The sequence below is a fragment of the Crocuta crocuta genome, unplaced genomic scaffold, assembly GCF_008692635.1.
Source record: "Crocuta crocuta isolate KB4526 unplaced genomic scaffold, BGI_CrCroc_1.0 scaffold73, whole genome shotgun sequence".
Taxonomy (NCBI): domain Eukaryota; kingdom Metazoa; phylum Chordata; class Mammalia; order Carnivora; family Hyaenidae; genus Crocuta; species Crocuta crocuta.
Window position 1 is genome coordinate 6,338,259 of NW_027529443.1, and position 13,062 is coordinate 6,351,320.

Consider the following 13,062-nt stretch of genomic DNA (forward strand, 5'->3'; position numbering starts at 1 on the left):
CGTCGGGCTCTGTGCTGACTGCCAGCTCAGAGCCTGGAGCCTGTTTCAGAGTCTGTGTCTCCCTCTCTCTCTGACCCTCCCCTGCTCACGCTGTCTCTCTCTCTCCTAGAAATAAATAAAAAAATTTAAAAAAAATTAAAAACTTCTGCTCTGCCAAAAACATTGTCAAGAGAATGAGAAGATAAGCCACAGACTGGGAGAAAATATTTGCAAAAGGCATATCTGATATAGGATTGTTATCCATAATATGCAAAGAAATCCTAATACTCAACAATAAGAAAATGAATAACCTGGGGCACCTGGGTGGCTTAGTCGGTTAAGCGTCCGACTTTCGCTTAGGTCATGATCTCACGGTTCGTGGGTTCGAGCCCCGCGTCGGGCTCTGTGCTGACTGCCAGCTCAGAGCCTGGAGCCTGTTTCAGATTCTGTGTCTCCCTCTCTCTCTGACCCTCCCCTGCTCACGCTGTCTCTCTCTCCTAGAAATAAATAAAAACACTGGAAAAAAAATTAAAAAGAAAAAAAAAGAAAAGAAAATGAATAACCTGATTAAAACATGGGCAAAAGACCTGAACAGACACGTCACCAAAGACATACAAATGGCAAATGAGCATATTAAAATATGTTCCACATCATAAGTCATTAGGAAACTGCAAATTAAAATGAGATATACACCTGTTAAAATGGCTAAAGTCCAAAACACTGACAACACCAAATGCTGATAAGGAGGCGGAGCAACAAGAACTCTTTATTACTTTGCTGATGGGAATTCAAAATGGTACAGCCTCTTTCAAAAACAGTCTGGCTCTTTCTTACAACACTAAACATACTCTTTTTTTTTTTTAATGTTTTATTTATTTCTAGGAGAGAGAGAGAGACAGTGTGAGCAGGGGAGGGTCAGAGAGAGAGGGAGTCACAGACTCTGGAACAGGCTCCAGGCTCTGAGCTGGCAGTCAGCACAGAGCCCGACGCGGGGCCCGAACCCACGAACCGCGAGATCATGACCTAAGCGAAAGTTGGACGCTTAACCGACTAAGCCACCCAGGCGCCCCAACATACTCTTATTACACAGTTCAGCAAATGTGCTCATTGGTATTTACCCAAAGGAATTGAAAACTTATATCCACACAAAAAGCTGCATATGGGTGGTTATAACAGCTCGATTTATAACTGCCAAACCTTGGAAGCAACCAAGATGTCTTTAAGTTAGTGAACAAATAAATGAAATGTACATCCAAACAATGGAATATTAATCATGCTATTAAGCCATGAAAAGACATGGAGGAAACCTAGATGCATGTCACTAAGTGAAAGAAACCTATCTGAAAAGGCTACATACTATATGATTCCAACTATCAGACATTCTGAGAAAGGCAAATCATGGAGACAGTAAAAAGATCACTGCTTGTTGGAGTTAAGGTGGAGAGTAGGATGAATAGGTGGAGCACAGAGGATTTTTTAGGGCAGTAAATCTATTCTCTATTACACTGTAATGGTGGATACACGTCATTACACATGCATTAAAACCCACAGAATGTACAACACCAAGAGTGAATCCTAATGTAAAGTATGGACTTTGGGTGATAATGATGTATCTGTGTAGGTTCATTGATTGTAACCAGTGTACCACTCTGTTGATGTGGGGGAGGCTGTACCTAGTGAAGGGCAGCGAATATATACAGGTACTCTACTTTTTGCTCAATTTTCTTGTGATCCTAAAACTTCTCTAAAAAATAAAGCAAATAAAAAAAAAATAAATAAATCCTCCACTGCCTCACTTCACTACCACCATATATGACATAGTGAAACCAAAGTAACAAAGCAGGGCTGTAAGGACCTACTAGACCTGGCTTCCTCTTGCTTCCTCTGCTCCAGCCACACCAGCTTCCTTGTGAGATCTAGAAAGCCAGGCATGGTAGCTCTCTGTTTTCTGCACTTGCTGTGTTTTCTACCAGGAATACCCTTCCCCCAGAGAGCTGCCAAGGTACCCTCCCATCTCCTTGCTTTTATTCAAATGTCATCTCCTGGGGCCTTCCCCATCACTCTAATTAAAAATGCAGTTTTCCCCAACCCTTCTTATTCCCCTTCTTCTGTTATTTTTCACCAAAGAACTTGTTGCCAACTAACATACTATGTATTTTATTTAATTTTTTGTCTGCCTGTCTCCCACTTAGAACCTGAGCTCTAGGAGGGCTGAGATTTCTGTTGTCTCATTCACTGCTGTTCACTGCCCTATCACAGAGCCTAGAACATAGACTCTCAATGATGTTTGTTCAATGAATAAGTGAATAGCTTATTAAGAGTTCTCTTGTGCTTCCAGACATTTTCCATGCTGTTTTCTCTGCCTGGAATGATGTTCTTCAGTGTTCAGGAGGTGAAATCCAACTCAGCACTCAAAGCTCAGCTCAGGAACCCCCTTTTCTCTGAGGTGCCTCCCTGCCCCAGGCAGACTGAATGAGGAATCTCTTGTCTGTATTATCACTGTGCACAATTTTATGCTTCTGGTAGAGCCCTTACCACAGTATTTTATAATCTGTGGGACTCCTTAGAGGCTCCTATTCATCTTGTATTCCAAGCACCCCTTTTTTTGGTAGTTTATGAGAGACAGGGGGCATGCAAGGGTGGGGAGGAACAGATGGAGAGATGGAGAGAGAGAGAGAGAGAGAGAGAGAGAGAGAGAGAATGAAAAGGGGAGAGTCAGAGAGAGAGGGAGATACAGAATCTGATACAGGCTCCAGGCTCTGAGCTGTCAGCACAGAGCCCGACTTGGGGCTCGAACCCATGAACCATGAGATCATGACCTGAGCCGAAGTCGGATGCTTAACCGACTGAGCCACCCAGGCACCCTGATATTTGTAGTATAATTTATTTTATTTTATTTTATTTTTAATGTTTTATTTATTTCTAGGAGAGAGAGAGACAGCGTGAGCAGGGGAGGGTCAGAGAGAGAGGGAGTCACAGACCGAAACAGGCTCCAGGCTCTGAGCTGGCAGTCAGCACAGGGCCCGACGTGGGGCTTGAACCCACGAACTGTGAGATCATGACCTAAGCGAAAGTCGGACGCTTAACCGACTAAGCCACCCAGGCGCCCCTGTAGTATAATTTGAAGAATACCCTTAAAGATACTCTTATGGAAATTCCTTTGCCATTAATACTCTCTACTATAGCTTAATCAAGATCTATGAATTAATGACTAATAATATCCAAAGTCCAAGATAATTGCCTAGTAATCAATGTAAAAGGTTGAGTTTCATTTCATGTTTCTTTACATTATTTCAGAGGCATTTTTACTCTACCTTTTATCTGGGTTTCCGTATCCATACTGTTTTAGCTTAAAGAGTATCATCATGGGAGCTAAAGACTGAGCAGGTTTGGTAAACAAAGCATTGATGCCAAAAACCATTGAGGAAAGGGGTGACCTGAAACAGACAAAGATAGCATGGGTCTGTATCACACAGAAATCAAGGACCTTTTTGTCAATTAAGTCCTCCTTGACTCTAACTAGACAATAATAGAAATAGTATAGTAGCTATAGAATATTAACCTCTTAGTCACAGTAGTTATAAAGTTAGAAGAACAAAACTATTTCAATGAAGAAACAGATCAAAGAGGAGACATAGCTAGACTCTTACATGCTCAATAAATGAGAGCTGTATGTGCCCTGTACTGTTAAGTCCTTTTTTTTTAATTTTTAAAGTTTATTTATTTACTTTGAAAAAAAGAGAGAGAGAGCTCACGTTGGGGAGGGCAGAGAAAGAGGGAGAGAGAAAGAATCCTGAACAGGCTCCACACTGTCAGTGCAGAGCCTGACATAGGGTTTGAACCCACAAACTGTGAGACTGTGACCTGATTTAGAACCAAGAGTTGGACACTTAACCAACTGGAGCCCCCAACCACCCCTGTGGTAAGTCATTTAAATCCCACCACAGGGGCACCTGGCTAGCTTAGTTGGTAGAGCATGTGACTCTTGAGCTCAGAGTCATGAATTCAAGCCCCACGTTGGGCATGCAACCTACTTTTAAAAAAATGCAAACCTGTAAACCCCACAACAATCCTATGAAGACACTGTCATTCCTATTTTAGAGTAGGGAGAATAGATTAACTTGTCCACCGTCACAGAGCTAGTAAGTAGTAGAACTGGGATTCACACCTAAGTGTCTCAGCCCAGATTTCATTAAGGATTACTTGAATGTACTCTAAGTATGGATCATGCCATATCATTTTTTTTTATAGTTTATTGTCAAGTTGGTTTCCATATAACACCCAGTGCTCATCCCAACAAGTGCCCCCCTCCGTACGCATCACCCCCCTTCTCCTCTCCCCCACTCCCATCAGCCCTCAGTTCATTCTCAGCATTCAAGAGTCTCTCATGGATTGCCTCCCTCCCTCTCCCCAACTATCTTTCCCCTTCTCCTCCCCCATGGTCCTCCGTTAAGTTCCTCCTAATCCAACTATACATGAAAACATATGGTGTCTGTCCTTCTCTGCCTTATTTTTTTTAATGTTTTGTTTATTTCTGAGAGAGACAAACAGCATGAGCAGGGGAGGGTCAGAGAGTGAGGGAGATACAGAATCTGAAGCATCTGCCTGACTTATTTTGCTCAGCATAACACCCTCAAGTTCCATCCATGTTGCTATACATGGCCAGATTTCATTCTTTCTCATTGTCATGTGGTATTCCATCGTATAGATAAACCATGTCTTCTTGATCCATTCATCTGTTGATGGACACTTAGGCTCTTTCCATGTTTTGGCTATTGTTGAGAGCACTGCTGTGAACATTGGGGTACATGTGCCCCTATGCATCAGCACTCCTGTATCCCTTGGGTAAATTCCTAGCAGTGCTATTGCTGGGTCGTAGGGGAGTTCTATTGTTAATTTTTTGAGGAACCTCCACACTGTTTTTCCAGAGGGGCTGCACCAGTTTACATTCCCACCAACAGTGTAGGAGGGTGCCCGTTTCTCCACATCCTCACAAGCATCTAGAGTCTTCTGATTTGTTCATTTACGCCACTCTGACCAGCATGAGCTGGTATCTCAGTGTGGTTTTTGATTTGTATTTCCCTGATGAGGAGAGATGCTGAGCATCATTTCGTGTGTCTGTTGGCTATCTGGATGTCCACTTTGGAGAAGTGTTTGTTTATGTCTTCTGCCCATTTCTTCACTGGATTATTTGTTTTCCGGGTGTGGAGTTTGGTGAGTTGCTTATAGATATTGGATACTAGCCCTTTATCTGACATGTCATTTGCAACTATCTTTTCCCATTCTGTCAGTTGCCTACTAGTTTTATGGATTGTTTCCTTTGCCATGCAGAAGCTTTTTATCATGATGAGGTCCCAATAGTTCATTTTTGCTCTTGATTCCCTTGCCTTTGGGGATGTGTCAAGTAAGAAATTGCTGTGGTTGAGGTCAAGGAGGTTGTTTCCTGCTTTCTCCTCTAGGGTTTTGATGGTTTCCTGTCTCACATTCAGGTCCTTTATCCATTTTGAGTTTATTTTGGTGTATGGTGTGACAAAGTGATCTAGTTTCATTCTTCTGCATGTTGCTGTCCAGTTTTCCCAGCACCATCTGTTAAAGAGGCTGTCTTTTTTCCATTGGATACTCTTTCCCACTTTGTCAAAGATTAGTTGGCCGTACATTTGTGGGTCCAATTCTGAGTTCTCGATTCTATTCCATTGGTCAATGTGTCTATTTTTGTGCCATCCTGCCATATCATTTTTGATAACTAAGTTACGTCAGATAAATAAACCTATAAATCCAGTGCATTGACTGAATAAAGTGAAATCTTGTCATATTTCAACTAATGGTAGAAACCTTACAGCCAAAGTGCGAAAGAGAAGAAAAAGGAAGAAAATGGAGAGGAGGAGAAAGAAAAAGACAGGAAGAAAGAAGAGGCCAGAGAACTGAAGGAAGTCTGATATGACAGAAAGAACTTGGGTTTCACTCCTAGCTCTTCAATCTGCTGGTTATATTACCTTGGGCAAGTTAACCCCTCAAGAGTCTTAGTTTCCTAAAAATGAGGATACTTATGATTGTATGATAATATAATATTATAATACAATTGCTGTCTGTCTTCCCCACTAGGCTGTCAGTGCCACAAATGTAAGGACTATATCTATTTTGGCTCATTGTATTAAGTTCTTTTTTTATTTATTTATTTATTTTTTATTTCTAGGAGAGAGAGAGAGAAAGAGACAGCGTGAACAGGGGAGGGTCAGAGAGAGAGGGAGTCACAGACTGAAACAGGCTCCAGGCTCTGAGCTGGCAGTCAGCACAGAGCCTGACGCGGGGCCCGAACCCACGAACCGCGAGATCATGACCTAAGCGAAAGTCGGACGCTTAACCGACTAAGCCACCCAGGCGCCCCCATTGTATTAAGTTCTTATCTGACATGATCAGGAGGACAGTTGGCTAGAGCAAAACAATCCTTTTTTTTTTTATTTTTTATTTTCATTTTCTAGAGAGAGCATGTGTGTGTGTTGGAGAGGGGTAGAGGGAGAGAGAGAATCCCAAGCAGACTCCACACTCAGTGCAGAGCCCAATGCAGGGTTTGATCCCATGACACTTGGACCATGACCTGAGCCAAAATCAAGAGTCAGATGCTCAACTGACTGAGCCACCCAAGCACTCCCAAAACAATCCTTTTCAGAAGAAGAGACATTAGCCATTCTGTTTTAAGTGAAATGTACTGGTTCATCAATTTTTCTTTAGGTTTTTCCTTTGAGTAAGGGCCCATGGGTGAAAGTGCTGTGCCATTGTTCTCGGGAGGACAGTATCCATATTACATGATCTACAGTTTCTACTGTCAGTTATAGAGAGGAGCTACAGCTATTTATAAGGCAACCTGAGTACACAATACCTCTGGTTTTTATGACTTTCCCCCAAAACATTTATAGTTCTCATTGCATCAGATCTGATAGTATTTTTTTATACCTTACCTTTGTCAGATCCAAGTATTCAACTTAGTTTTCACAGGTATAACTTTCATCTCAACCTTATAGTTTCTAAGTATTTAAGTTTATTTATTTAGAGAGAGAGAGAGACATAGACTCTCTCTAAGGGGGGGGGCAGAGAGGAGATGGGCTAGGAGATCATGGTCGGATGCTCAACCAACTGAGCCACCCAGGCACCCTTTAACTGTTGTCATTACAATAACCATTGCAGCTGACTTTAACAGATCTGAAATAAAAAGTGCTAACTCCTGGTAAGGATACAACTTATGCCAGCAGAAAAGCACAGGTATCCTCTAGAGTAGCCACTCATTGGAGCATACAGCATGCCATGTGCATAAGATAGTATGTTTTAGGAGCGTCTGGCTGGCTCAGTCCATGGAGCATGCGACTCTTGATCTCAGGGTCGTGAGGTTGAGCCCACGTTGGGTGTAGAGATTACTTAAAAAATTAAAAAGAAAAAATAAGAAAAAGTATGTTTTAGAGGGACTCTGTTGCAAGGCCTCCTATATCATATCTCTAGCCTTTACCACAGTGCTTGACACATTAGGAGGAAATACGTATTTGTGGAGTAAATAATATCTATCACACAAGGCTGCCTGAATGAGCAAAAGCCATATAATGTTTGCACACACTGGTGTGTGGTAAATGCTGGTGACTTTTCCTTTCCAACTGTTTGAAACATTTTACTTACTTGTATCCAGTCTCATTCAAAAAGAATTTGAGAGTTGTAAGATGTTTACTGAGGTTTCTTCTTGTCAAATTACTTAATTTTTTTAATGTTTATTTTTGGGAGAGAGAGAGACAGAGCATGAGCAGGGGAGGGGCAAAGAGAGAGGGAGAAAGAATCCAAAGCAGGCTCCAGGTTCTGAGCTCAGAGCTGTCAGCACAGAGCCTGCCAGAGGGGTCAAACTCAAACCATAAGATCATGACCTGAACCAAAGTTAGACACTTAACAAATTGAGCCACCCAGGTACTCCTTAAATTTTCAGTTAAAAAGAGTGATTTGAGTCAGTCACTTTTCTAGACACTAGAGACATAAAAGAAGACAGGGTTGCCTGCACTATAAGAAGCTCACCATTTTGCTTATCCTCCAAACATAACTTAGCAACAAAACCCTGAAACAGAATAGGAATTATATAAAGAAGACATCAAGCAGCTGGATTGACAAGGCTTTTCTCAATATAAACTTCATTTAAAAAAAAAAAAAAGAGGCCATGTAGTCTAAATTTTTCTACAGAGCTAATAGAGAATTTATCTGTGGGGCAACTAGGTGGCTCAGTTGGTTAAGCATCAGACTCTTGATAATCAGCTCAGGTCATGATCTCTTGGTTGTGAGATCAAGCCCCAGGTTGGGCTCTGCACTGAGCATGGAGCCTACTTGGGATTCTCTCTCTCCCTCTCTATGTCTCCCACATTTGCACATATATACACATGCGCATATATGCTCTAAATAAATAAATAAATAAACATTAAAAAAAAGAATACACTTGTGTTAGGAAACACATTCCTCTCTAATCTGTAAAATAGGGCACGGATTAGAAAACATTTACCAATAAAGTGAATTTTATAGCTGATGTAAAAACCACACCAAAGAACAAAACCTCTCATCAGCAGCCCCTTATATTTTTTCAAGTAAAAAAAAAGATAAGATTTTTAATCTTTAATTTTAATTCTTGCAATGTCACAGAGAAAAGACAATTTTGCCTTCAACGTCCAGTGTAATAAGGCATACTGCAATACATAGAACATAAAGCTATCTGAGGTTTCACTTTGGTTTTAGAGATCTAATCCTGTCATAGCACTGGCTGTGTGAACCGGAGGTATAAAAAATTATGATGCCCTTTCAGAAGCAGGGAGAAGTTGCCCAGGGCAAACAATTATGAACATCCTACTATGTTCTGCTCTCTAATTCCCAATGATGCCTCTTATGATCATCTCTTAGATAGGTGATTTGTAGTGACAAAATAAAAGGCAGACTCTGATCAGTCCTGCTTCCCTGTGATATTCTTATAGCTGATATTTGAATAAATGTACTTACTGCCGATTGAACTTCAGTAAATCTGCATCCACCATGTCAGCTAATGGCAGGTTAAACAAGCAAAAAGAAGCTTGCACAATTACCCTAGAAATAATTTTAAAACGTACATATAAAATATGCATATAACTAGGAAGCACAGATTTTGTTTAAAAAAAATAAACATTAAATGAAAGTTGAAATTTTGTTAATAAGAAGGAAAAATGAAATAATGTACAGTTGACTCTTGATTAACACAGAAGTTAGGGGTGCTGACTTCCTGGGAAGTGGGAAATTCGCACATACATTATGCCTCCCTGAAAATTTAACTACTAATAGCCTACAGTTGATCAGAAGCCTTACCAATAGCATAAACAGTTGATTAACACATACTTTGTATATTATATGTATTACATACTTCATTCTTAGAATAAAGTAAGCTAGAGAAAAGAAAGTGTGACTAAGAAAATCATCATGGGGCACCTGGGTGAATTAGTCAATTAGGCGATCAACTATTGATTTTGGCTCAGGTCATGATCTCACGGTTTGTGAGACTGAGCCCAGCATTGGGCTCCATGCTGACATCGCAGAACCTGCTTGGGATTTGGGATTTTCTTTCTCCTTCTCTCTGACCCTCCCCTGCTCATTCTCTCTCTTTTTCTCCTTTCTCTCTCTCTCAAAATAAATACATTTAAAGAAAAAAGAAAAGAAAGTAAACACCAGGAGAGAGCCAGGCAAGAAATAGAGAAAGAGCTTTCCAGGCACAGAATCTGCATGTTAGACATGAGGTGTCTACACTACAAAATATTCCTATTTGGTGTGGGGTACAGTGGAACTAGAAGAATGATAAGAAATGAGGACGAAGAAGTAAACAGAGATTATAACAAAAAATCTCATATGTCATAATTTCATGATATAAATCTTGAAAGCAATGACAAGCTACTTAAGATCATTAAGGAATGACATGTTACTCTGGGAGCAGTGTGGACGAAGTTGTGGGAAGGACTGGAAACTGGAGACAAGGGAACCACATGGGAGGCCAGATACTGCTCCATGTGAGAGATGATGAGGACCTGAGCTAATGGAATCAGAGAAGAGATGGATTCAGGACATATCAGGACTAATAACTGGTAGCATATTGGACATAGATGACAAAGAAGAAAGAGAAGACAAAGTCTCTGACTTGGACATTTGACAAATGGTAGAGCTGTTGCCCAAGATGGGGGACAAAGGCAAAGAACATGTTTTGGGGGCAAGATTTTTTTTTTTTTCTTTGGAGAGAGAGAGAAAATAGAAGTGGGGGAGGGGCAGAGGGAGAAGGAGAGATAATCTTAAGCAGGCTCCATGCCCATCAAGGAGCCCAATGCAGGGCTCAATCTCACAATCAAGAGATTATGACCTGGGCTGAAATCAAGAGTCAGACACTTAACCAACAGAGCTACCCAAGTGCCCCATGGGGTCAAGGTCTTTATTTGGCAGCAACATTTACTAACTGATGCACTTTAATAGATTAAAAAGAGTAATGTAACTTTCATGCAAAATCTAATGTATGAAATCTCTTCAAAAAAGAAACTGTAAACATTCAGTTTGCCAGAAAGGTACAATGACTGCCTAGAAATGAATATTCAACATAGTTCAGATTAAAAATGTTTCACTGCTTGAAAGGGTGAATGGAGAGACCTAGTGTAATTTTGCGATTGGCATTTGGGTTTACTTACATGATAATAGTGAGATAAAGAGCCAAAAAGTAATAATATTGCTGTCCAAGAAGTAACATGACAATGGAGGCTGTTCCTTCTAGGTAGAAAGAAATTAAGATAATTTTATAGTAACCAAACTTCTTCAGCCAGGACTGACTGATGAGTACAAGGCACTGAAATGGAAACAGAGTGACATCGTGTTAAGATGGAACACCACGAATTATGCTTACTCTTGCTGGTGACAAAATAAATGTGCTCAGCAGAAAATACGTTTGCGTTTGAATGGTAATATCAGTTGAAACACGATTTTGTGTTCACTATTTTGAAACATCTATTGTGACTAGAAATGTTGTTAACCATATATATCTATTGAAAATTAATTAAGGATAGTAATATTCCATAATAACAAACAAAAAGCTATTATTTCCTTTAAAATGAACAAACTAGGAAATGGTTTCCTACATTTCTATTTTCACACTACTATGAAGAAATTTTACTAAAACCAACCATATGAAAGAATCCATTGCATAGAAACAGTCAGCATTGTTTTATGGTGATGTGAAAGGTCCAATTAGAATCTAATATAAATCCAGATTTTTAAATTTGGAGTTAGGGGCGCCTGAGTGGGCTCAGTCGGTTAAGCGTCCAACTTCAGCTCAGGTCATGATCTCATGGTTCATGAATTTAAGCCCCATGTTAGGCTCTGTGCTGATAGCTCAGAGCCTGGAGCCTGCTTCAGATTCTGTGTCTCCTCTCTCTGCCCCTCCCCTGCTCACTCTCTTTCTTTCTGTCTCTCTCTCAAAAATAAATAAACATTAAATACATAAATGAAATGAAACAAAATTTGGGGTTAAAGTCCAGAATTCACCTAGCACATAGTAGGTAAAACAAATATTTATTGAATAAATGAACATACATTTCACTATTTTTCTTACTGTAATATATCTGAACTGTACTTTTTATCCAAAAAATCAAGTACCAGAGATAAACAATAGTTTATGATTCTATCCACATTTCTTTGGGTTTTGTTTCCTGCCTACTCTTACATATTTTTATAATTCTAGTAAATTCATGTTGAGGGCTCAGACTTACATTTTTCTCTGCATTTCATACTATCAGTAAAAAAGTTCATTATTCTAGAGTGAAAAGTTTGTGCTAAATACGCATATGTACATTAAGAAAGACTAGAAGATACTCTTTGTTTTCAATTAAAAAGTACACTGTTTAGCCTTGAAAAGTTTTCATTAACTAAATGTACATACATTACAATTACAAGAGAATTCTGAATGATGTAAGTAGAATGCAAATGTACTATAATAAACCAAAGGGTTCTTTCCCCCTGACTTTTTGGCTTACTTCTCTATTTTCAGGGAACAAGAGCTCCTTTTCTGCATACTAAAAACAATAGCTCAGAGACTGATGTGATCCAGGCATTTCTTAGAGTTCTGTAAGAGCAAGTACATAGAACACCCCAGGAGGTCCCATTATATTCCTCCACATAATAATAATATTGTGGATAAGTTTGAAATGAAGCTTCTTGTTCTCACTCTCTAATACATAAACATATAAAATGCAAGAAGTTAATGATTAATGTAAGGAATATGTGGCAGAGTGGAAAGTGCAAGATTTTGAAATCAGATGTCCCACAGTTTGAATCCCAGCTGTGCCACTTGACCAGCTGTGTGGCCATGGACAAGTTACCTCACATAAGGAACATTTCATCCAACTAACACTCTCTCTGTGTGTGTCTGCCTCTCACTGTCTCTCGTTCCATGTTTCTCTCATCTAGCACACACTCAACACATAAGGTATTCAATTGTTAGTTATGATGATGATGTCCAATATATAAAAAGATACGAGCCAATGGTATAAATGATAAAAATTATGAAAGATACTACTTTTTCATTTATTAAAATAAAGTGTTTCACAAACTGAGGATTTTGGCTCTCCATTCATGTTTATTGAGTAGCAGTTTGTGAACAGTGAATCTTAGCATAGACGTTGGCAGCCTGTGCCAAAGAAACCCAAATCAAAACAGATAAAGTCAGTGTGTGCTTGTGAAGAAAACTGAACAAAATATTTGCTTCATGGCGTCTTAATAATCAGAGCTAACATTTCTAGAGTGTTTAGTTTGCACCAGGAACCATTTTAAGTACTTTGTATATTTTGATTCATTTAATTCTCATAATCATTCTATTAGTTAGGCACTATTTTTATTCTTATTTTACAAATGAGGAAACTGAGACACAGAAGCACTGAGTAACTTGCCCAGGCTCACACAGCTAGTAAGAGGGGAGCAAGACTTCCCTCTGGCAGACTCTGTGCACTTAACCCATTTACTATCTTGCCTCTCTGATGGGAGTGGGATGTAGAAGAATCACAGACCTATTGTTGTTTC

General features: G+C 39.7%; 1 protein-coding gene across 1 annotated transcript in view; it reads right to left on the bottom strand.

Annotated features, from left to right (window-relative positions):
• Positions 1–13,062, bottom strand: part of LOC144228489 (transmembrane protein 180-like) — a 38,609-nt gene that overhangs the window by 14,611 nt on the left and 10,936 nt on the right. Inside the window, exons 4-6 of the mRNA XM_077760298.1 lie at positions 10,683–10,837; positions 8,989–9,072; positions 3,294–3,416 (exon numbers count right to left, since the gene is read on the bottom strand). Coding sequence (XP_077616424.1) covers positions 3,294–3,416; positions 8,989–9,072; positions 10,683–10,837 — 362 coding nt within the window. The remainder of the gene's footprint in view (positions 1–3,293; positions 3,417–8,988; positions 9,073–10,682; positions 10,838–13,062) is intronic.